At 39.9% G+C, this 25,128-nt stretch overlaps 1 protein-coding gene across 12 annotated transcripts in view; it reads left to right on the top strand.

Moving 5' to 3' along the window:
• CD28 (CD28 molecule) overlaps positions 1-25,128 on the top strand; it is a 92,585-nt gene that overhangs the window by 47,324 nt on the left and 20,133 nt on the right. Inside the window, exon 1 of one of the 12 annotated variants that reach the window (XM_037165980.2) lies at positions 5,156-5,323. The exons of 10 other annotated variants lie outside the window; for them this stretch is intronic. In XM_037165980.2, coding sequence (XP_037021875.1) covers positions 5,269-5,323 — 55 coding nt within the window. In that variant the 5' untranslated portion in view covers positions 5,156-5,268. Of the gene's footprint in view, positions 1-5,155; positions 5,324-21,397; positions 21,626-25,128 lie in introns of those variants that run through there. One more of the 12 variants, XM_037165981.2, reaches the window with a different exon arrangement.

The raw sequence follows: 25,128 nt of genomic DNA, 5'->3' as shown, positions 1-25,128 counted from the left end.
TTCAGCCCAACACAAGGCCCTTGGTACATGAAATAACACCAGCAATAAGGCAGGCAGCTGATCTTCCATAAGACCAAAGAACATGGCTCTATAAGACCATTCAATTTCAGAATAATAAGGTTTGAGAACAGTATAGTAGACTTTTCTGATAACAATATCTTTGGGCCCTAAGATTTCTGAGTTTAGACGGCCACAGTGGCTTAGCCAGCATTGGCATGTTAATAGTCTTTCTCAGTTTTTAATATGGTGATTGATGTTTTCCATATCTGCTACTCCCCTTCTGCTTTTTTCAGATTACCAAGTGAATGAATCACTGTCCAGGAACTATCCTAGAGCCAGATCAGCATTGCCTGGGCACATGATGGATCCTTGCTGACAGTGCACGAGTTCCTCTAGGATCTCATCAGTATTGATTCCTTAGGATGATGTCAAAGTTACACAACTTTTGCTTCATCCTCTTGATGGGGGTCTGCATGAGTATAGATAGGGTCAGCAGAAAAGCAACGAGAACTGTATCCTCCAGACCGTAGGAAGACATTGCAAGTCACACAAAAAATTCTTGCTGAATTTTTTTGAAGTTTATGCTAAAGTTCAGATGTGCCTATCGAGAAGATACATTCCTCTTTAAAAACCTGGTTCCTAAGCACTGCATTATCAATCACATATTCTAGCTGTTGGTTGATCAGGGTTGCATTTACTTCTGCCATGATGCTTGAATCTAGAGTTTACTTTTTAAGTCAGAACAAATCAAGTTTAAATCTCTGTTTTCCCACTTGCTGTGTGATTGTGGGTAAAATATGTAACTTCTCTAAGCTCCCGTTTTCTTAACTATAAAATGGAGATATTGATGGTACCAGCTTCCTAGGGTTGTTGCAGAGATTAAATGAGATGATGCTCGCATAATGCTTAGCACAATGCCTGCTTGCAGGCAGCCTCCAGGAAACATTAGCTACTGGTTTAACCACTTGGAGCCATAGACCTGCCTCTCTCTGTAAGTGGTCAAAGGTTTTAGGTGACCATTTTAAGCTACTTTTCACCATATTCTTCTCATGTAACCTTTGATAAAGCCTCCTAGATTGTTCCTGCAAATAAATCTTTCTGTAATATTTGTGTACTCAGTGGGATTAGTTGATAATCCCACTGAGATGGTAGTTATTTCTTGCTTTTTTCATTTCTTTCAGGTGTAATGTAATTTTTTTCAGGCTTTGCTCCTGCTGGTTTGTGATAATATGCATGGCTTTCTTAATCATCTTCGTGTATTTTTTAAGTAAGTTTTCCATACCAACAGCTGGGGTAACACCAATAGCTCAAAAAGGAAACTCAGGCTTTGTTGTTTTCCCACAATCACCATGTGAGCATTTGAATCTCTGTATGACAGAGCTGGAAGGAAAATTAGAAATTAAAATAAAGGTAATTTTCTAGCTGGAATTTAGATCAAAGAAGATATTATCCTGGTAGGTTGCTCAATAACAGTTAGAGAGAACCCAAGGGCTTCCTGTCATCAACTGCTTGACAACTGTAATTCTTATAGGCTCTTCAGTGATACTTTGTAGTTTATACTGGTATATGTTATAATAAAAGAGCATGCACCAAGGAGGAATACTATGCTAATTTCTAAAACAGAGTTCTCAGGCTACTCATGCTATGAAGTAAAATCAATCTACATAAACATATTGAACATATATTCAACGATCCATTTTTATTGATCCAACGAAATTTTACTCAGCCCCTTATAATAAATGTGACATGAAGATTCATTAAATCATTTCTGTCCTAAGAGTGTGGAAATTTATACATTGTGTGGGATATGAACAACTTAACGTGTGAGTTATTTTCATCCCACATGACATGTGAGGAATTGAGGCTGTGACTTTCCAAGATCATATGGCTACAAAGTGGCCCAACTGGAATTTGCCCCCAAGCCTGTGGGACTTCAAGTCCTATGCTTTTAACCACTAGGATTCCCCAAAGTGTTTTTCCCCCACACCAACTAATTCTTTGACACCAGTTGGTTGTCCTACAATTTAACTCATTTCTGACCCCCCATCCTGAAGGTATTCAGGAACCCAACAAGAATCACCTCATCAGAACAAAAGATGCTCCCACCACCCAGGGAATTCCAAGGCACCGAGGAGCTCTGTGTCAGGAACTGAGGCCAAAGACCAAATATGAAAACAAAATGCTCCTACAACCTTTATTGATTAGGAAATTGCAAAGGTTTTAGGAGCTCTTGCCAGGGGCCAAGGATGAAGACAACAGTATTATATCACAGTATTACATGCTCTGAGATTTTTGCCTTCAGGGTCTTAGCCCTGGGCTTAGTTCCTATTATGTTTCAACAGCCTATAGAATTTGATCATTTGCATTATATTTTTCTCTGACAAGCCATGTGGGCAGGACTTCAGTACACTTGTTGATTAAGGTCATTCATTTCATCACAATCCACATGTCTTTGAGTTTCAAAATCATGTGTGAATTTAAAAAATACGGAATTTCTCCAGAAATATCCAGGTGTGTTTTTATAAAACATAGTTTGATTATGTCTTTCCAGCATCTTGGGCCACTAGCCCTTTTCCTCTCCACACTCCAGTCACACAGGCTAGATGCTAGATGCTTCTTAAGGGCATAATAATGCACATTTCTCATTCTTTTGTCCCGAAGGAACTTGCAATCCTGCAGTAAGGAGGCACAGCAGTTCAAGTTAGAAAGATCTAGATTCTAATGCTGGCTCCACTGAGACTTTGCAACTCTCTCTTGGAGTCACTCTTCTCATCTGTAAGATGGGGATAATAATAGCATGTTCCTTACGGGTTGTATGAGTATTAAATTAGACTAGGTGTGTTAAGTGCTTGGTACATAAATTCCAGCTATTGTTGTTATGGGGGGATGCAGTAGAGTCTCAGTACTCAGTGCATTGATGGCTTTAATGACCTTTATTTCATCTTTATCGTTTCTATTTCTTAGAGTATGCGAATGCCATTGAATTTCAAAAGCAAATGTGAAAGGACCCTAATGAAATGATTAGCTTCTTTAATGTGACACATATTTATAAAAAGGAATGCAAATGTCAAAATTTGTGTTTCCTTTTACTCTAAAGAATGAAAGCCAAATAAGTTTAGTTAAGTAATAAAATCAAGCACATTTAATTATTGTTTTGTGAGTTTGCATAAATTAGCTAACCTCCCTGGGCTTCAGCTTCATCCTTTGCAAAATAAAGGAGTTAGACCATTAATTACACTGTTTCTTTACACTTAAGTTGGTTGCAATCAAGCACCACCATGTACATAATATTAGCAAGAAGTTATACAGTTATCTTTTATATACTCAGAGACAGTTATTCATTTTCTTCTTAGTCTTTTGTTATTAATCATAAGGAAATTTGGAAAGACATTCTTTTCACTGTACATATTCTTAATCTCTATAATGAATTCCAGAGCTTCTCTTTCTAGATCTGTGTGTGCTGGTTGCTCCAGAATAGGGGTAACCTTTTAGAGAAGGGCACTATGCCTTCTTTTGATTGTCTCTGCAAGGACATCAGGCCCTGGATAAGATATAGGTCCCCCTACCTGGATAAAGGGTCAGAGCCAGGAATACTGGTCAAGTTCTAGAATTGAATCTTCTCTGGGACTAGGGGCATAACTTCATTATTTACCTTTAGTTTGGAAGTCTGAGTGAGTCATTTTCAAGGACAAATTCCTCCAAAGGACAGAAAAATCTGTCAGGATGGGAGGTTCACAAAGACTGTGTTAGTGAGAAAATTGAAATGTGGACCAAAGGGGTCTATCAGGAGAGGAAATGCTTTTTGTCTGCCATTCAGCAGATGAGGAGGGGAGGACTTATAGCTAGGTCATCAAAGATATTCACTGTAGCGTTTTAAAATAATAAAATATTGGTAACAATACTAGGGGATTCTTGAACAATTTATGATATGATTATAGGATAGAGTATTATGTATCAATTACAAATGGTGCTTATAAAGAACACTTATGTGTTATGGGAAAATGATCCAGATATAACAGATATGGGTATATATCTGTTGGAAACTATGAATAAGACATGATGCTAAATATGTAGAAATCTTAATAGAAAAACACATGGAAGTCAATGGACCAGAATATTAAAAGCATTGATATCAGGATGGTAAGATTATGAGACAGTTTTGTTTTAATAATTATTTTTAACATTTAAAAAGGTAAATGTGTCTTTTTCTAAATTTTCTATATGAAATATGTCTTACTTTTATAGTCAGAACAGAAATCAATACAAATTGTCTTTAAAAAAACCACATATACAAACCGAAAACTAGGGTAATCATGTAAAACTCAGATTTTCAGAAAAGCGGAAAAAATTATGGGCAGAGTTTTGAGCCAGGTGCCAGAAGATGCAAGCAGAGTTGGCCACATCAGTGGGATGACCCCAGACCTGAAGGCCTGGCCAATGGGAGGGGCTGCAGAGGTGTGGTGACCAGCCTTGATAAGTCTGCTCTGGAGCCTCTCTTGCCTATCACTTAACGTTCAATGATCCTTGAAGGACATAGAGAGCATGTGATACCAAAGGGCTTTTGGTCACCTTCCTGCCCCACTAAGGACAAACGAGGTTATTTGACACCCCCTTTGCTTAGGGAACCTCCTCTTCTGAGTAGGCTGGCTGTTTGCAAGTAGGGTGTGTTTCTCAAAGTTCCTAGAAATGAGCTGGGGAGAAGGCTGAGTATAAGCTAAGGGAGGTGTGGCAAATGCTCCATCGGGTTACCTATCTCCAACAGAAAGGTGCAGTTTCTAATATTTATGCTTCCTTTCAACACTGATATGGATGTTCCCCAAATCCTCAATATAATTCTCACTGTTGTCTTTTTGACGCAGTCTATCCCCACCCGATGAAAATTCCTCCTCTGTGAGAGGCTTTATTTGTCCTTTAGAATACCTTGTGTATCTGGATTCCAAATCCCAATTTTTCACAGTTCTGATCCCTGACTATAAAGAGTGATTCTAATGAGCCCATTATAGAGTAACTGACATTCTTTTTCTGTGACAAGAAAAGGCTGCCTTTAAAAGAAAAGTCTAAAGTCATCAAAACAAGGTAATATCCTGTGTGAAATGATGCTTTGTGGTTTGAGTATGTGTGGTTTGATCATGTGCCCTGAGAGAAATAAGTTGGAGGTGGCCGTGGATGGCGGAGACTCTGGGGCCTTGGCAAGTGCGTCTTCAGCCCACCTCACACTCTGGGCTCATTGGGGAGGAGGGGCTGCAGCCCTGACCTGCCGTTGGCACCATGATCCTCAGGCTGCTCCTGGCTCTCAACCTCTTCCCTTCCATTCAAGTATCAGGTAAACAATTTTGGTTTATTTCTTCCTCTGAGTTTTACTTTTGAGGTTTTCATTTGGTTTGGTTCTTTTTGAATTTCAAGCAACTTGTGAAATTTGGGCATTTGAAGTACAATTTTGCTCTAAAATGGTAACCTAGTATTTTGAAGCTCCTAGTTCTTGGACTACATGAAAATATTTTAATGAACCTTTTTTGAAATTAAATAAAATTCATTTAACTCTTAGTTGAAAATGTCACATATATGAATTTTTTTTTAAGTTACAAAAACTACTATAAGCAGTTTAGTTCTGAAAGCTCTGGAATTTGACAGCCTGGCTGGGTTCATATCATAGATCCTCTTCTTACTAGCTAAGCTCAGCCTAGCGTTTAAACTCTCTAAGCCTCAGTTTCCTTATGTAAAATGGGGGTGACAATAACCTCATCTCAAGGTCATTGTGAGGATAAAATAGTATAATCCATGTAAAATGTTTAGTGCAGACAGCTCTTGTCTAGCAAGGTAAGTGGTACTTGTAATTACCACATCTGCCAGAGTTGAATCGGTGTCAAAATGAATTCTGGAGTTATCACAGAAACTGGAATGATACAAATGCTAATAAATTTCTTTCTTTCTTTCTTTCTTTCTTTCTTTCTTTCTTTCTTTCTTTCTTTCTTTCTTTCTTTCTTTCTTTCTTCCTTCCTTCCTTCCTTCCTTCCTTCCTTCCTTCCTTCCTTCCTTCCTTCCTTCCTTCTCTTCCTTCCTTCTTCCTTCCTTTTTTGATAATTGGCTGAAATAGTTTTTTTTAGATTAAAATCCTTTGAATTCCCAGTGATGATGATGAGGAGGATGATATATCTAACACTATTAGAGAACCCCTATTCAGATGAAGAGATGGATGAGTAGGAGTGCTAATTGGCCCAAGGATATACAGGTACTAGTTGTTGGCACCAGGGTCTGATGCTAGAGCCTGTGCTCTTGAGCATTATGCCAGCTTACCTAACCTGATGTGGCTTATAACTTCATAGCTCCAGATACATCCAAGTCTAAATCATCTTTAGAAAATCACAATTCCAAACAGAATGCTAGAGTGAGGTGTCTGTTTAACTTATCCTCAGAGTTAGAAAAGGGTCCTGCTTGGCTCAAAAAATTGGGCTGATAGTGGTTGATGGGCATGTTTAAATATGGTTATTTTTCTCCTTGAAGATACTTTGAAAAGACAATATCTTTGGCTTTTTTTCTCATTTATTTTGGTGTGTGAAGACTGCCTTATTTGTTGTTCTTAAACACCATGTGCATGTGCTTCAAAGGGTACGATTTCCCAACCTGCACAAGCACAATAGTTACACATATACCCAACTATCTTGTTGTCTGATATGCCAGCAAGAACACTTACAAATTGTGTGTGTATTTATAAAAGCTATTCATATAATGAAAGGCTGGTGATAAGACAAGTTTTGCCCTAGCATCTACTACCAAGCATTTAGAGATACTGAATTCATTTAAAAAGTATCTTTCAATTTATTTTTAAAAAGATCTGTAAACTCTACTTTTAAGAGATCTTTAAAATTTATTATAAAATAATATTTTAAATGTCTTAATTTATTAGTCAGTAAAGAATAGGCAGAAAGGAAAGAGAAGGCTCACCCTGACAGAAAACTTAAATGGATAATTGTACACAAAATATTGTTCTGATGTGTTTTGTGAACAACCATCTGTCATCAGTTCATTCACTGTCCTTTGAAGATATTTTTGTAAGATTCAAAGACCTCTATTTTTTTCTTTAGAACATCTATTCAAAGAGGGGGGAGTAGCTAAAAAAACTGTTGGAGGGTTCAAACTGTTCTGGAGGCAGAACCTTTAAACTTTTTAACTTAAAAATACATCTACCTTTCAAACACTAAATCACTCTCCTAATAACTTTTCAGATTTGATACTGAGTGGCCATTTAATGAAGTAGGAAAGGGTTTGGGGTAGAGAGGGCACTTTTGAAATGCTTCTTCCAGTAAGAGAACTTATGAGAAAACACAATGAATGACAACATACACAAACGTAGGATCCATTCTACTCAATGGTGCAAAACCTTCCATGTGCTCTTTGTTTTTCTGTATTTACCCTCTATGAAGAAATTAGAAAGATAAGAAAATTCTCTGGTCGAAGTGTAATTGTCCTCTCTAGGCTTGTGAAAGACTACTAGTACGTCTGTGTTGAGGTGTGCGTGTGTGTGTGTAAAGAATGGTTACTTTTTTTCCACTAATTTAATAATCCTAACTCACAGCACAGCCTAGAATTTTAAGCAGTTTAAACCTAGCCCAATTCTTATGATTTTAATGACACTGTAGAAAGATCTTTATGGCTAAATTAAAGAAGTATGTCTTAGGGAGCGTGAGATCTTAATTTAGACATTTCCTTTACTAAAGTTATGTGTTTTCTACCAGATTTGGATAATTGTGCAACTGAGATCCATAATAGAGAATTTTTTTGGACTTCAAAATATGAGTCCAATCTACTACAGCAGGCCCTTGAAAGGGCCAGTGATTGATGATGGGAGGAGCGTGCGTATGATGCATAGCATTGTTCACAGATTTGCAGCCAATATCGGTTATTTTCCAGCAAGCTGATTATTCAGCATGAAGGCAAAATCAGGACCACACCACTTTTGTTTTCCATGAGAGTATTTGTTTTTATTTCTCTCCAAGCCATAGCAAATAAACTGTCAAAATGGCCAGTTTGAACAGGATTGATTTCTTCAATGCTGGCGCATTTCTCTCAGCCTTTCTTTTTCTGAGAGAGGCACGGAAGGCAGAAAAATAATGGTATTTAATTATTTAAATAATCAGCAAACACAGTAATTTCAAACTTTATTTTTAGTTCAACAAATGACCCCACTGAGGTAGCTGTACACAAAAGGAAGTGACTTCTCATAGGAAAGTGTTGCTCTGAGGCTGGACTTGGAAAAGTAACATAAAAAGATGAACATCAAAAATGCACTGTAATCAACTGTTTGCTGTATTTACATGACGGTCAATACGCTGCAGCCAGTTTTTCTGACTGGTAAAAAAATGTTTGGGCATTTTGTTATTTCAAGTGATCTTGATGGATATTTCAAAAGTATAGATGTTGCTCAAGAATTTTGTTTTCTCTACTACCACACCTTACAAGATGCTACTTTTTATTTTTCTAAAGGTAACCATCCAGAAAGGCCTTTTAAAGCTAGGACTGTAAAATTAATATCAATATATCAACATCAGGAAGTAGAATGAATCATTTTCACAGACAGATTAGAAATAGAAATGAATCTGTGGTCCTAACTTCGCAGCTCTCACATGTGAACCTCTGCTCGGGGCAGGGCGGGTTCTCACCGCTTCTCTCTCTTTAGACATAGACCATCCTCCTTCCTAATGTCTTTGTTCTGTTATCACGAGTGTAGAAATTCCACACGGCTGCCGCTCAGCTGTAATCCTGTGCGAATGTCTGCCTTGGAGCAGTTCCTGCGTGAGGAGTGCACTAAAATCCACTCACCCTGCAAGATGTAGTGTGGGGACCTGCACCCCAGCCGCCCTAACCAAGTTCCGTGAGCTAAAATGTTCAGCACTATCTACTTACTTTCCCCCCTTTTTTAAAGTTTATTTTACTTTTTAAGAGGGAGCAAAAGAAGGCACACAGGCAGTGAACGGTGGGGTTGACTCATTGGGTGGCCATTACCTTTGGTCCCTAAAACTTTCCTGGTTAGTGCCAGGAACTAAGGACAAAGCTCGCAGAGCCTTGAGAAAAACAAAAGCACCCACCGGAATCCAACAGCCTGCATGGGAAAGCAGACCTGTGGGCCTGGGGAGGGAGTGGACCTGTGCTAATGTTTGTGCTCTCCCTGCCCAGGTGCTCAAGGGCAGGCTTATGTTCTGTCGCTCAGGGTGGAGGGCCTCACATCCTCAGGGAGAAAAATCAGTGGAGACCCTTTCCCCATCGCTTTGAATTTTGGTGCATCTGCTTGTGGCAAAAGCCTCATGAAACTTCACCATCAGCACCATTCTTAGCTCGGATAAGCAGAAATAAGGTCACTTATAATGCCTTAAGGTTTGTCCCCATTAGCTATCCCCTCTTCCCATCACCATTTTTTGGTGCCTATTAACTTCGGATGCTCTCCTTTAAAGCAAAAATGTTGAAAGAGGAGAGAGAAAGAGAGAGAACACATTATCCAGAGAGGCATAAGACAAAGCAAAAACTGCAGGAGAGCAAAAATAGTAAAGACGTAGAATATGCACACCAGGACAGGGAAGACGCAGGTTGTTTTTAGGATAACCAGGGACACTGTCACCAAGACCTCCCCTGAGTGTTGGCTAAGGGCCTACCACAGGGGAGTCAGGGCATGAACAGGGGCGGCATGGGGAATGGGGAGAGGCAGGATCTGTGAGTAGAAAAATCCTGAAAGAAACCCAAGGAAGCCGGAAGCCGAGGGATGTGAGTCTTGTCATCCCCATTCCAGCTGGTTTGGCGCCGGGCGTGGATGTTCCCAGCATTTTCCAGGTTAGGGCACCTCAGGGGCGGGTGGGTCTGGAGCAGGAGGCAGAGGGACTCCACCTGCAGGTGTCTGCAGCTGCTGTGTCTGCAGCTGCTGTTGCTGCAGTGGCGGAGGAGGGCATACATCCTTAGGTGCTGTGAGGATTACCCTGGGTCCTAAAATGTTTCCCAGGCATTGGTGGCATACCAGGAGGGGCAGGGCCACTCTCACCCAGGCAGTGGATGTTGGCCGCACAGTGGGGAATCAGGTGGCCTGGCATGGGCTGTCCAGGCATCCTGGAACCTGGACCTGGTATCTGACCTGGCTGTGGTGGGTGGGGCGGCGGCATCCGGTGCTGCGTCGGAGCGGAGCGTAGGGAGGGGCTGCTGGTGAGGCATCATGCTGCGGTGCCTTGTTGCTGCCAGCAGCGGCTCCAGGCCAGGCCCGCCTGAGTGCCGCTGTACCCGGGAAGGGTTTCTGCACATGCTGCTGCTCCGCGTAGTTCAACTGCTCCATGTGGAACTTCTGGCGTTCAGCAAGCAACTGCTGTCTCTGTTGTTGCAAAGCCTCTTTCTCTCTGCCCATGATCATTTCCAGTTCCTCAAAATGCAGCCAGGTGCTTGACTTTGGTTGCAGCAGAGGCGAGAGTAGCTGCTGCCACGGTGGCTACCTTTCCTTCAGAAATTTCATGCTCTATGACTATCTTGTTCCCAATATCACTTCCTTTTTCTTGACAAGTGCCAGTGAGTTCCTTGTTCTCTTTAGTCTCCTTATCCTCTGATTTGGTGTCCTCACTAACTTCACTATCCTGTTCCTTCTCACTATTTTTCATTGTCTCTGTCTTGTGCTTTATCTTCTTCGTTCGTTTCATTCCCTCCTTTGTTTTCTGCCTTCACCTCCTTCAAGCTTTTCTGGCTCACAGGAGCTGTGCCTGAGGTGCAGTTGTTCTCCAGGCCCTAGGTGGCATCCACTTTCCCAGGGGTTCGAGCAGCTTTTTGTACTTTCTTGACATGAGTTTCAACCAATTCCAATGGTCCCTCCTCCTGGGCCTGAAAAAAATCCTCCAAAGTTGATTTTGCTGCTGCAGATGCCACATGGGGGTCCACCACGGATATCAAAAAGGCCACAGTGCTCATTGCTGGGCTCCTTGACTGACAAAGGGGACAGGCTGGTAGGTACAGATATGGATCTTCAATGGGAAGCCTCAAAAGCGTGGAGGATGCATTCAGCCGGAGTATGAACTCCAGCATGTCCTGAAACTTTGTTCCAATCATCCTTGCACATCTCCAGGATCTCCAGGCATAGAAGGGTCTCCTGCTCAGTCCAATCTTTTTCAGCACTGGCACCTTTACTCTTTGCTAAGGTTTTCTTGGAGTAAATGTCAGTAAGGAGATCACAGTTCTGCAAATCAATCGGTTTTTCCTTGTTCTTCTCAGGAAAATGTAACATCTGTTGAGCAGCAGGGACCTGAAGTGATCAAAGATGCAGAGGCACAAGCCCAGAGGGGTAACAGCAAATATATTGAAATGAAGCATAGGAGGAGGGCCCACTGCCATGGGTCAACTTTCTGGATCCACTCAGTAATGAACAAGCCTCCACTGCTCTAAGAAGGTGTGAACCCTCATCATAGCACACACATCTCCAGTCAAGTTCCCCTGACAAGCAGTGCTGGTCAAACCTTCTTAGGGATTTAGGCAATATGTGCCAATCATAAAATTTTGGTATGCCAAGTATACCTCTGGAGTCTTAGAATTGTTTTCCTATTGAAAAACTCAGGAAGAGCACACTGTTCAATCACATGAATACAGTTATAATAAAACCATGATGCGTAGCTAGGAATAATGATGTGATTGGTCTTCTCTGTCACACTATCTTTACCAGGGTCTGCTGACTGACTGTGATCACCTTTGCTGGGATCTTCATCTTCCTTTCCTTCTGCTGAGACTGTTTCTTCATCCTCCTCATCTAGATCGGCTGTAGTTCCTCCTTCAACAGGTGTATTTTCACTATCTTTCTTTGGATTTACATTTTTTGGAAGTACCACTTTCTCTATGTTGGGTACAGTTGTTGGGTCTTCCATATCCTTGGTAAGATCTTGCTCATCTTCCTCTTTCTGATTTCTGTGCTTCCCATAAAGGACTAGCTTGGTCGTTGATTCTGTGGGTGTGAAAGGTGGAGGAGAAGGCAAATGTTTCCTCTTTTGAGCATTAGCTGATGCTCTTCTATCGCTTCTCTCTGGACTTCTGACTAGGTCTTCATTGTTTGTTGAAATTTTTAATTGAAAACCCACAGGCTTACTGTTCTTGTCTACCTCATAATCCTTCTCATTCATCCATTCACTGAAAACATCAGGGTCCCAAATCCATTTTGTGTGACTCTCCCATGCAGTTTCTGGGATTAGTGGATCTTCAATTTCCACATCAACATTATTACTATGGACCCAAGTATTGTGACTGTTCTGGTAAAACCCCCAATGTCTTTTTTCATCATGAGTCTCAACCACTCTTCATCTTCATGCGAGGAAGGATACAGATAAGTGTGGTGGAAAGCTTTGGACTCCTCATCAGTAAATGTCCCCTGATATCTTTTGACGATATCTTTCAATTTGTTAGCCAACTTCAGATCAATGTCTGGAATGAGGTGTTGGGTCTGGTCAGACAATTCCTCCACAACAGTGTTGTCAATGTTCATAAACATCTCAATGTTATGGTCCATTCAGGATGGATTCAATAGATCAAACCTCAACCATCCCTATTCATTTTTTACACTTGTAAGCAGCCCCAGGAATGTGACACAAGGTGCCTCCAGCTTATTGGGTGAATGCCGGGTAGGTGACATGCTGCCCAAAGGCGTCTTCCTGGAACTGGAGAAACCGCACCACCAGCGCAGCCAGTATTTTATTGGCAGGTGCCTCCACACGAACATACTTCTTGTAGTGGTTGACCAGCCAGACCCTCACCAAATCCAGCTGGGACACTGCCCCTGGGCTCTCCTCGTAATTGCTGGCCAGGCCCTATCTTTTCTTAAGTAAATGACCAGGCCCTCGGCTCCCATCTTCCCTTTTGCACCTGTGCTGCCCACCTCTGGTCACCGCTGCAGCCATCATCGACATCTTGGGTCCCCACCACCTGGCCTGCCCTGGCCATCGCGGCATTCCCTATTTGCACCCACATGCATGCTCAGCGCCAATGTATGGCGCTTATGGTGATTTCTTTGACTCTTTTTGGTCAAGGACATGGTGTTGTCATTAAAAAATAAGTGTACCCAGAGCTTTCAGTCTGAGAATAGTTCCCTAAGAACTGGTTTACCAAGCTGGAGGGACAGTAACCCAGGCTCAGTTGAGAAGTGGTTGGAAAGTAGGTGTCTAACTTCTTGCTCATTACTCTCATTTTGATGACTCCAGAAGAGAGGTGTGCAGATGGGATCAACTGCTACTCAGTCGCTTATTACAAGATGTGAAAAAGAGACTTGAGAGTTCTTGGGCCTTGGTATTTCAGTGCTAATTTCGGAGGCATCTTAATGTAGTCTGTACATGTCGCTGTTCAGGTAACATGTGTTTATGCCTTCATTCCTGGAAGAGAAACGGCACCATGGGAGAATTTCTTATAACTTTGAGCTGCAACTTTATCTCTGCATCACCATGACTGTCACCTTTTTCATTCGTCATCATCTTTGTTATCTTGGGGACTGTGGCTGCCAAGGTAACCAGGTTAATGGTTCCTGCTGGTGTCATCAGAGTCACCCACTCACTGTTCACTCTGACCTCTGATCTAATCGTGAGCCCCTTTCTGTAGTATCTGTGTCACTTTTTTGACTCAAATTCTTAAAGTAATGTACTGATTACAGCAGCAACTTCTATTCATTACTCACTCATTCACACAAGAATCTGGATGATTAAAATGTCTCACATTTTAACAATGACATAGATTTCCTTCTGAAGAACTTAGATGGCTGTTTGACTTTTTTTTTTACTTGCTGAGAAGGTAAAGCATTGTGCATTTAATTGCTGATGGGTACTTGACACATGATGAAGTGTGAGATCATCACTGTGGCTGTATTTGCAACTTCCATGTGACCGGATGACTTTCTTTGGTATTGAGCACTACTAATAATCAGGGTACATAGTTAAGATCAGCTTTAGGAATATTGAGTCTAGGAGGGTTCCATTTCTGAGCCACAGACTATCCCATAAAAGGGGAGAGTGGGCACATATGAGGAGATTGTTTCCTTCCACTCTGAGGCTCCTTTGGGAACTAAAACAGGATGTTAGTAAGTGATAGGTCTTGAAAGTGTTAGATTCCTGTTTTCTGATGTGCTTGCTCCTTCTCTGATGCTTTGGTGAGACAGGTCTTCATTCATGTGCTCATTCAGGTATTTACCAAAATCTTCACTGTGCTTTTGTAGGTTCTGTGACAGGTACAAACACCCACTTTGAGCTTCAAGGATGTAAAAATGAGAATTGCGAAATCTTCCTACAATTTTTTCCTTAATGCGCTACCATAATGGTACTCTATTTATACTTATTCACTTTGTGGAAACCAGTTATAAGCAGAAGCACCCATTTCATTGTTGAATTTAATCACAGACATTTAGAGATGGGAGGAAACTTAGACATTCTCTCAATGTATAGAAAAGGAAGTTATGTTGATAGTTCCTAAAAGATGCTTATGGAAAGATGACATTGCAATGTTTCCTGGCATTTTTGGATGCTTTTAGTCCGGATACGCCTTACTTAGCCAAGCTGTCTCCCTTCAGACTCTAATATAAGATTCTAAACCTTCACATTACAGGTTCCTTCACTGTTTCACACATCTGCATCCTGCATTTATGACCTTCTTGATACTGTTTCCCTCTTGAAATTTCCCTTCTCTCCCCTTCCACCCATCTAAATCCTAATTCTCTTTCACTTCATGTCCTCAATGTAAGATTCACCTCCTTGAAAAAGCTTTCTCTGGGTGTTTAGCCTTCATTATAAACTTGTAAGAGGCATTTAAATGAAAGCATAATTTAATGTAACAAATAATTATTAAATCTGTTGTATTTCAACCTGTATTAGGTCTGAAGGAATATAAAAAGAGGGAAAGGAATATAAAGACTTAATTAGCACACAGGAACTGCCTGTGTGCATAATGGATTTTATGATCTAGTTGAGGAGACTATGTATAATAGGACTAATAGCTGGAAACAGATAACACTTAGAATTCCCCAGCTCACAGGCCATTTGATGTCTTAATTACTTTGCATATATTATTCTTGTAATCTGGAATGTCCCCTATACTTTTTAACTGAAGAAGCCTTTTCTGGGACCTCAAATGGCAAACAATGGATTTCTTTGCTTCTCAGGATTCCCCAAACTATTGTTATTGTGTTAAGACATTTGTTTTTTTTCTTCTAGACTGTGAGCTTCTTCTGGGCAAGATCATGTCTTATTTATCCTTATAATCTTAGTATTATGCAAAAGTGCTGGGGCATTGTAGGTGTTCAACAAATATTTGTTGATGGAGGAAATACGTTACTACTAAGGTGAGGAAGCATAAAATAACACTTTAGTGAGATTAACATAGAATAGTAAGCCTTTATGAAGGGTTGGGAATTGAGCTAGACTTTAAAGTAAGCCAGGATTTAAATGAATGATTTTATTAATAGTAATTGGTGGCTAACATTTATTTTGTACTCATAATCTGCCAGGCACTGTTCTACATGGCTTTCCCTGTACCAAAACATTTATTCTTGCCCTAAATTTTATGAGGTAGTTTCTATCATTAACCCCATTTTCCATGGGGAAACTGAAGCATGGAACAGATACAGCAACATGTCTGTGGTCACACATCTAGTAAGCTAGTAAATCCAGACACTTTTTCTCCAGGGTTCATGTCTTACCAGTGCTATGTTGCATCAGGAAGGAGACACATGCAAATAAAGAAATTAAAGCAGGCATATTGTTTTATGTTCTTGGAACCAATGGCCAGTCTCAATGTGTGCAGATCTGGAAAGATAGGGTAGAATCAGATCAAACAAAGGATTCAATATTAATAATGGAAGTTCACACTTCATTTTAAGGCATTGTGAAGAAGATGAAAATTTTCAGAAGCAGAAGGGTCTAGAATACATATGGTTTTGGAGACTAGTATCAAGGAGATTATGTTATAACACTCTGTTGCTTTGCCAAGATGAGGGTAGTAGATATGGTTTGGGTGGTGAAGTGGGACTAGAAAGAAGTGATTATTATGAGAGATGTTTTAAAAACAGAAATTTCAGGACTGAGGGCCTAGTTTTGGATGAAGGCAAAAGAGAGGGAGGGATCAAGAATAATGTCAGGGTTTTTGGTTTAACAGAGGATTGGTGATATCATCACTTGAAATCAAGATGTTGTGACGCTGAGTTTTGGAGAAAAATAGTGTTTAGTTTTAGACATGTTCAGTTTGAGGTGTCAAAAAAATGTCTGGTACAAAGCTGATGATATGGGAACTAGGTAGGAAGAAAAAGCGTTCTGGTTAGGATCTCATGGTTAAGAAGAGAATGATGGGCTAGTGAAGGAAACAGAGAATGTGGAGAGGCAAGAGGAATAAGGCTAGTGAAGTATCATTAAAGTCAAAGGAGGAAAGAGTTAAAACAAAAACCAGTGGCTAATAGCATTAATTGGATAAGGGAAGGAGAAGTGAATAATAACGTGGGAAGGCCACTGGTTTGGCTAAAAAGAGGCCACTCAGGACTTTTGAGTTTGGGCAGAGTGGTAAGGGAAATAAGACTTCAAAGCGTTAAGAAAAAGAGCAGGAAATTACTAAAGTGGAAACAATTAAGAACCTTTATCACCTATGATGTTTACCATGGTATTTTGTACACAGCAAGTATGTAATAAAAGTTTGCAAACTGATAGACTTTATTATGCTTTACATGTGGAAGGAACAGAATGCTGGTCTCGAGTGTGTGTGCACATGTGTACTATTGAAGGTTGGAGGGAAAAGAGAACTATTGGGGAAGGAAGGAGGAGGGGGTAGAAGGAAAAAAGGAGGATGGAGGAAGTTCCCTCCAGAAGACGAGGAAGGAGATGATTTGGGGCATGGGAGGTTAGAGAGAGGAGAACAACTATCTGAGAAAAATGGGGAGGAAGAAAGGAGATGATAGGAACAGAGATGTGTTAAGTTGCTGTGTTCAATTTACATCAACAAGGGCCAATGGGTTAGTACATACCTTGACTTTGACGCCCATGCATACTATAAATTTGCTTGAGCTTTCAAAAATGCACACTGTGGTTGGGCATGACTTCAGCTCATGGCTGAGATAACAAGGTTACAAGGTTCAGACCAACCCTGCCCAATGTCATGGGCAGGGCTCCATTTTCCAGTCAGGAAAGTTAATCTCAGCATCTCCCAGTGTTTTTTTTGAAACAAGGGTGTGGCTGCTTGTTCTTGGATTAGGAAAGGCCATGCCTATTATGTTTTTTACCTTTCTTTTTTTCAAACTCAAAAGCTAAAGCTACAAAATTTTCAGTGTAGGGGGATGTGATCAGGAGTTTTAGTCTGTTACACTGTGGCACAGATTTTCTAGGTCTTGGTTTTCTCATCTGATGGGGGTTGGGCTTGGAGACATCTCAGGTCTATTTCTGGCTTAAAAATGCTTCTTTAGTGGAATAGAAAAGCTCTGGCTTTTATAAGCTCTGATGAGGCAACTCAACCACCCCATCCCTTCATACATGCTCTTATGATCTAATAGAGAAAATACAAAGAATTGCAAACCAGCCATCCAGGAAATCTCCTGGAGAGATTACAAACCAGGATTTTTAGATACTAATGCTTAGAAATGACTGCAGGAGTTTAAGGGACAATATTATCTTTGCTCTCTCTCTCCCCATTTTTCTGTGTAATGTTAAGTTTCAATGCAGCAATTATTTTCAAACTTCCAGGCCATCCATGACACTTACTTGGAAAATTCTGTATGTGCCAAGGTAATCCTGATTAGCCTCTTTGGAAATGGGAGATTTAGGGAGAATGAAACAGAGAGAGAATAAATATACTCTCATCTTTTTTACAGAGTTGTTTTGAATGAATGCTCAGAATTATTGGTGACTGAGGAGGAAAATGTGGTTCCAAATTTGGTTACTGGATTAAAATATTCATTTGAAAAATAATATATTAATATATGAAGTTCCTTAATACTGTGGGGTTTCTTTCTATTTGTTAGCTCAATTACTATCATAATATTTATGTAGAAAACTAGAAAACCCTGGTTACTTACTCTTTGGACTATAGGCATATTTCTAGGATAATAAAATTTGATTTTTGGAAGTAGTTTGGTGGCTATGGGTGTGGGTACCTTTTTCATACAAGTTAAGGTGCTCTGCCATGGTGTTCTCTTAAACTGTCTTTCTACCTTTAGGAGCTGAGAAGACAATTGCAGCCTTTTGGATGGTAGGGGCTGGGTCACATTGCACCCCAGATTATGTTGCTTTGTGTTCAGGAAGTTTCAGTCCTAGTCTGCTCACACCCTGAATTGCTGGGCAGTGTCTCTGAGTGGTAGGCATGAACTATAGTGTAGTCAATGGCTTTTAGTAGGTTTAATATCAACTGCTGTCTTATTACAGATGACATCCCAATGTACATATCTCTCTAGGACTTTCTTGAACTCTAGTATGAGATATCTAGCTCTTGGACCTTTCCTCTAGGATGCCTTGCCTGCCACTCAAAACTAACATATCAAAAACTGAATTCAAAAGCTTTTTTTTTCAAACAAATTTCCTCTCTTCATTTATCTAATTTTGTCAACAAGTACCTCTACTTTTGTTCTCACCGTCTATGTCATTTTTGATTCCTGTTCTTTATCACCAAGCACAACTGAGCATCAATGACTTGTCCATCATTTTCATCCCAGCTGCCTCCTGTGCAGCTCACATTGGCACTCTTGCAACAGTGGGTCTCTGCCTTCCCTCTAGCTTCATTCCAAGTCACTGCATTCTGCACTGATGTGCAAACATCCCAAGGTGGCACTTACTTAACTGAGATGTCTTCACTGTCTTCCGTTGCCTTGCTAGTAAAATACATGTGCCTTTTCTTGGCATTAGAGGCCCTCCCTGATTGATATCAGTCATCTTCACCTACTTTCCTATTAAGTAAATGGGGTGCCCTGCTTGTCTCCAGTAAGCTCTTAAAGTCCTTTCCTTTACTTTAGCCTGTCTAAATTTGCCTCAAACTTCACAACCCAGCTAAATGCCAAAAGCTTCCAGAATCATGTTGCCTGGCAACAAAGTTTCTTTCATATGACTGTCAGTGAATCTCTATAGGGCTCATGTACTATACATGGCTTTGGAATGTAGCTTATTGTGTACCTGCCTTAAGATTTCTCCTAGATGGCTACATCTTTTACATCTTCCCATCCCCCACGAATCTAGTACATAAGGTCCCATCATTTATTTGCTGAATGAATGCATGACTTTGTCATGGTAAAAGTTAGAACACCAAAGAAAAATTTTGTGACAAGTCAAAATTTACTTGCAGAAAATACTTATTGATTTTTTTGATAATTTTTTTCACTTAAGAATGAAGGACTTAGATTTAGATGCTCAGATGGGACTTTTTTGTTAATGAGCTGTTTGACCTTTAAGTTACTTTCTGACAGTTTCATGTAGCACAGTAATTTTTAAAAAAATATAGTTGACATGCATTATATTAGTTTCAGGTATACAACATAATGATTTGACATTTATATACCTTAAGAAGTGATCATCACCATAAACCTAGTAATCACCTTTCACTGTACAGAGTTATTATGATTTTATTGACTATATTCCTTATGCTAAACATTACATCATTATTTTATAGCTGCAAGTTTGTACTTCTTAATCCTCTTCACCTTTTTTACCCATTACCCTCCCTCCCTCCCCTCTGGCAAACATCAGTTTGTTCTCTGTGTCTATGAGTCTTTGTTGTTGTTGTTGTTGTTAGAATTATATTAACTTTGTAGATAGAACAGGTAAAAAAATTGACATTGTTATTTTATTGATTGTTCTTCTTTATGAAAATAGAATATGTTTGTATTAATTTTAAGTCCATATTCATTTTTTAAAATATCTTTTTTATTGTTGTTCAATTATAATTGTTCCCATTTCTCCCCATTTCTCTCCCTGCCCTGCCCACCTCCAGCTCCCACATTCCTGTTTGTTTGTTTTGTTAGATTCCACATATAAGTGAAATCATATGGTGTTTGTCTTTCTTTGACTTATTTCACTTAGCACAATACTCTTTAGGTCCATTTATCTCATTGCAAATGGCAAGATTTCATTCTGTTTTGTGGCTGAGTAATAATCCATTTACCCATTCATGGACATTTAGGTTGCTTCCTGATCTTATTTAAATAGTGCTGCAATGAACATAGAGGTTCACATATATTTTTCAAATAATGTTTTCACTAAAAGGATAGTATTGCAGTGTTTGCCTGTGTAAAAATGCAGATCAGGGTAAAATATGGAGCTCAGAGTAGTGCTGACCAACAGCAGCTTGTTCAGTGAATGTATTAATTAGGCTTCTATTTCTATTTTTTCTATAATCAGTTGTACTTGTTAAAACTAAGATCTCTTTAGATTTTGTTTAAAGTCACACTTTCTGTTGATAGGAGTTCATGTGCTTGGCCTGATTGTTTCTCTTGCTAGAGCCACTGTTTCTGTCATGGCCTCTTCTACACAATTTTTTTTCTATGTGCTTCTCATGACTTCCCTCTCCATTGGTCCCTTTGTACCTAAGGGTAGTCATAACTCTGCTGCTATAAGTTACAGCTTCTAGCACTACCCCTCGTGGCTCCATATCTTTTTCAACAATCCTTTGATTAGAAAACCCTCCTCCTGCTACCTAATTTTGATGAATGTTTTGTGCTCATCTTTCTCACATCTCTAAGAGGTCAAACCACCAGCTAGAGTTACCACAGCCAGAGATGGTGGAGTCTCTCCTTCCTCCCAGAAAGCATGGTTTGTCTTACAGTTTCCAGAGCAAACTCTGGGCTGGCCTGTAGGGTAGCCGCTTCTTACAGGGGCTGAAAGGTGAAAGTAGTCAGACTGCCACATGTTGAAGGGTATCCTGGGCCTGAACAGAAAGTATACTCAAAGGGAAGTTACGGTAACTTTATCAACTCTGTGGTCAGGAGGGAGGTGTTCTTCTGTGTCAGGGAAACCAGTGTTACCTTCACAAAACGTTCACAAACATCATAGGGCAAGATGGTTGAAAATAGAAAGCTTTCATTTTCTTCAGTTCCTGCCTAACATGTAAAATTCTGTTCACTCAGGACTTAAAAATGGAAATGTGATTAGGATTTTCCAACCTGATTTTTAAACTGCAAAAGAAACTTTGATTGGACTGCGCAGAGATGGAACCCAATAAAGTTCTTAAGAGGTTCCGGAGGGAAGTCACTTTGCTAATCAAATATCTATTATACTATTTCTACTGCTTCCTTAACTTGCCAATGCAGATTTCAGGGTTGAGTGCTGCCTGCTCTACTGTTTGGTTCACCAGCCTGTATGTGGCATTTTATTTATTTATGGTGCTATGATAAAGAAAGAGAAACACAAAATACGTCAAATTAAACATGACCAATGAATGCAATTCACAAAGACTGTGAAGTTAAGGATTTCCCCAAATGAGATTTAGACTTAACAAATGACTTTACGTATTGACTAATGTTTATGTTCAAACCCTTTTGTACACTTAGGCAAGCTGAAATGAAAGAGGTACTACAGTATAATTATTGCTTATGGGACTGAAATAATTTATAAGAGGCATTTCATGTGAACATATTATCTGTAGGCCTTATCTGGGATCCATCTATGACCTTCAGGAAGTCTTTGAAATGGTAAGCAAAATGTTTTATGTATGCACATTAGAGGCAGAGACTGTTTGGAAACACACTTTCTAAATGTGACCATAAAAATCAAGTCAATTTTGATGAATTCACAAACTTGGTTTTCTAGTCACTCATGATTTAAAACATTACATCTAGAAACATAAAAATAAATAAACAAACAAAACCTTAGCTTTTCCACTATTTGAGTGATCTTACTTAGAAAGTTATTTTACTTCATTTGTCTTCATTTAGTTGCTTCTTCTATAAAATGAGGTTTTGGCTTAGAATCATCTCCAGCTTTCTTTGTAGCTGAGTAGTTTTTGCAAGATGGATATCCAGCAAAATGGTAGAGAAAATGGAATCTATTTTGCTCCCATCTTTTCCCCACTCCATTTACTCCCCTGTTCAATGGTATCCTCCTCCTTAACTCTTACTTCAGACATGTAGTCCCATCCAATTATCAAGCCCAACTTTGAGATGATCTAAAATCAATCACTGAAATTGTGTTGAAATTTTGACGCAACTTGGCAGAAAGAAAAGAGCAGTAAATTAGAAGTCATGAGGCATGAGCGGAGTCTTAAGGGTCACTAACTTGTCTTATAACCTTGGACAAGTCACTTGACCTAACTGACCTCAGTTTCCCATCTATAAAATTGCCATAAAGATGAACAACTTTCCTCTTTACTTTACATATTAATATGGAGTTCACATGAAATAAAATAGGAGAAAATGCTTTATAGTCTTATATATGTAGGCTATAATTACTAATTTAAGTCAACATGTTTCCCACATTACGTTTTAGGCTTTATCTTCTTGGAAATCTAAGCATTAACTGAGCTGGTGAAGAGGGTCCTTTCAGGGTCAGGGCTCCTTCTCTGGTACTTGGAGCCACACCTCACAGATGGTTATCCACCCTACCTGTGCAGATTATTAAGATAGTAATTGACTTGCTTATTAAGATAGTAATTGACTCATTTGCAATAGGCAAAAAGGGAAAGATTTTTTTGTTGTAACCAAGCTTCCTCTCCCACTCCATTCTCATGGAAGTACAAGCAAGTTTCAATTTTCCAGAAGTCAACTATAGCAAAAGATTCATAGATTATCTGTGAGAAATCTTTTAGCTCCCACTGCCTAGCTCATAAGCAGCAGATAAGTACCTTCTCACCTCCAATCTTACTCTTCATGTTGTCTGTTGTCAAGGAGGAGTTGTGAAGGAAAGAGTTTTGAGGTTACTGCTTCCTGTCTCCACACTTTTAGCTGGTTTAGCTGCTAGGAAAGGCTTTGAAAAGCAAAGCACTAAATTCATCATCAAAACAACTTGTCAATTCAGTTATAGAAATGTCAGTCAAGACAAATTTTTGATACCGTAAGCAAAAACAGTAGGATTGACAATGTTTCTCTTTTAACCTTATAAGTTAAAAGAAGTTTGACCTACGTAGACTTTGCCTAACTACTCAGAAGAGGGAAAACCAAATATTTATGGGAAAAGGCTAGGTCTACTAAGGCCAGATTAGCCTGAGAAGGATGCTTTCCACTCCTAGTACTAACTGGAAAGCTAATGGAATCAAACAGAAGTTAAGTATGGGGAAGCTAAATATTTGTCTACTTTCTTTTGAGTCTAGATATGTCCTTAAGTTATTTGAGGTACTGTGGATTTTCTGAAACTCAGAGAACCAAAATACATATGAACGACAAATATCACTTGACGTTTTGATTATTGGTTGCTGTGGCTTATCCATGTCATTACTTCACACTCATTGAATAAGTGGTGTGTGTATTCACACATGCTCGATTTTAAGAAAAAATAAGAGGAATCAGAATTCTTATGTCTACTGAAAGTCATAATAATCATAATATATTTGATATCACTTAGACTAACTGGTTCTATTTTTTCTACTACCAAAAGTGGATTTTCTTCCTTTAGTTTCTTCAAAGCAGATGAAGATTTTGAAACCCTATGAGACAGTTTCTTACTGAGGTTTCTCTGAATAACTGACATGAACACCAGGTTCTACAGGCCAATCATGAACTCAGGTTGAATCCAAATCTAAGAGGCTGTTAGTCATATACCAACACATGCTAAGCAAATTACTTTGAACATCGTATGTATGTTTTAAGAATCAGCTAATTTGAAAAGTATATATGTGGACATAGAAAAGGAATTAATATTGACAGATAAGTTAAATATCTCTTTTTCAACAAATGGCCACACAAACAACATTTTCATGCTCTTTCCCTCCAAAAATATTAGCACAATGAGTCACACAAAATAAAGGACTTTTTCTAAATAGAATTTCTCAACAGAAGAAATAAAAATTCTGAGGGATCCAAGATGGCAGTAGAGTAGGTAAATGTTATATACACTTCGCCCCAGGACCAAACTGGAATTAAACTAAAATATAGAGCAATCAACCTGAATAACAAACTGAAGACTGGCTGAAGAGAAGTCTTATAACCAAGAATTTACAAAATAGACCACAATGATACTGGCATCAAGGGCAAAGATGCCAAAGGGCTGGCTCCTGCTCCCATAGTGGCAGCTGAGATTCTGAAGGGGTTTCCCCTTAGAAGAGTGGGTCTCAACAGCAAGCTGGGCTCCTCAGTCCAGAGTACCAGAGCCAAGATGAGGTGCCAACATAACACCTGGCCGTGAAAATTGGTGGAAATTCTGTCCACCAGGGAGAGATAGGCACTCTCTTAAAGAGCCAAACCACAAAATCTCATCCACAGCCACTCATTTCAAGCTTCTGTGGAAGGAGGATGGGGCAGACTAGTGTTGCATAAGGAGAATCTGGGGCTTGTGACTCTGGGGAGATTTCTGAAGGGACAGCCACCAGGGTTCCTGAGATGTGTTCCCCTCCCAAATTGCACACCATCTTTCTTAAGTGGAGCATATCCCTCTTTATGGTATCAGTCTAGGGACCGCAGTCAGTCTGTCTAGACTCTATCAGTCTGTCTAGACTCTCTGTAGCCCCACCAAATGGAGCTTTCACCCTGCTGAGCAGTCAGCTGCTTGGGCTGGGATATAGAGGTCTAGACAGAATCAGGGAGTATTAGTGACTAAGTTGTGTGGCTTTGGGGTGAGGGCCATCCCCACACTTTCCTGTGAATCTGACTGTGCTTCCCCCTCACAAGAGAACTGTTAGAACCACTCTCAGGGCTCTGGGTGGTCCCACCATCCTGACTCCTTATGGCTCCACCCTACTGGACAGTCTGAGTTATGTGGCTCTAGGACGTGGGACATTTTTCCTTGCGCTCAGAGTACTCTCTTCACATGGCCAAATCTTGGTCTATTTGGGCTTGATAAACCCTGCTGGCCTCACCCTGATGACTCCCTGAGACCCAACCCCACCACAAAGCTGTGGAAGCAACTGGCAGATGGCAGCTAGAGTTGGTACACTATGGTATATTTGCTGAGTGGCCTCAGGCCTCATTGGCACTGAGTTTGAACCTGTATCAATTTTGTGAACACCAGTCGCCCTTACATGGAGACTCACTAAGAATCTCCCTCA

Source organism: Artibeus jamaicensis, unplaced genomic scaffold (assembly GCF_021234435.1).
Source record: "Artibeus jamaicensis isolate MK-2021 breed Jamaican fruit bat unplaced genomic scaffold, CSHL_Jam_final contig_1015, whole genome shotgun sequence".
Lineage (NCBI taxonomy): Eukaryota > Metazoa > Chordata > Mammalia > Chiroptera > Phyllostomidae > Artibeus > Artibeus jamaicensis.
The sequence above is the reverse complement of the archived record's forward strand: the minus strand, read 5'-3'. Positions and strand labels throughout refer to the sequence as shown.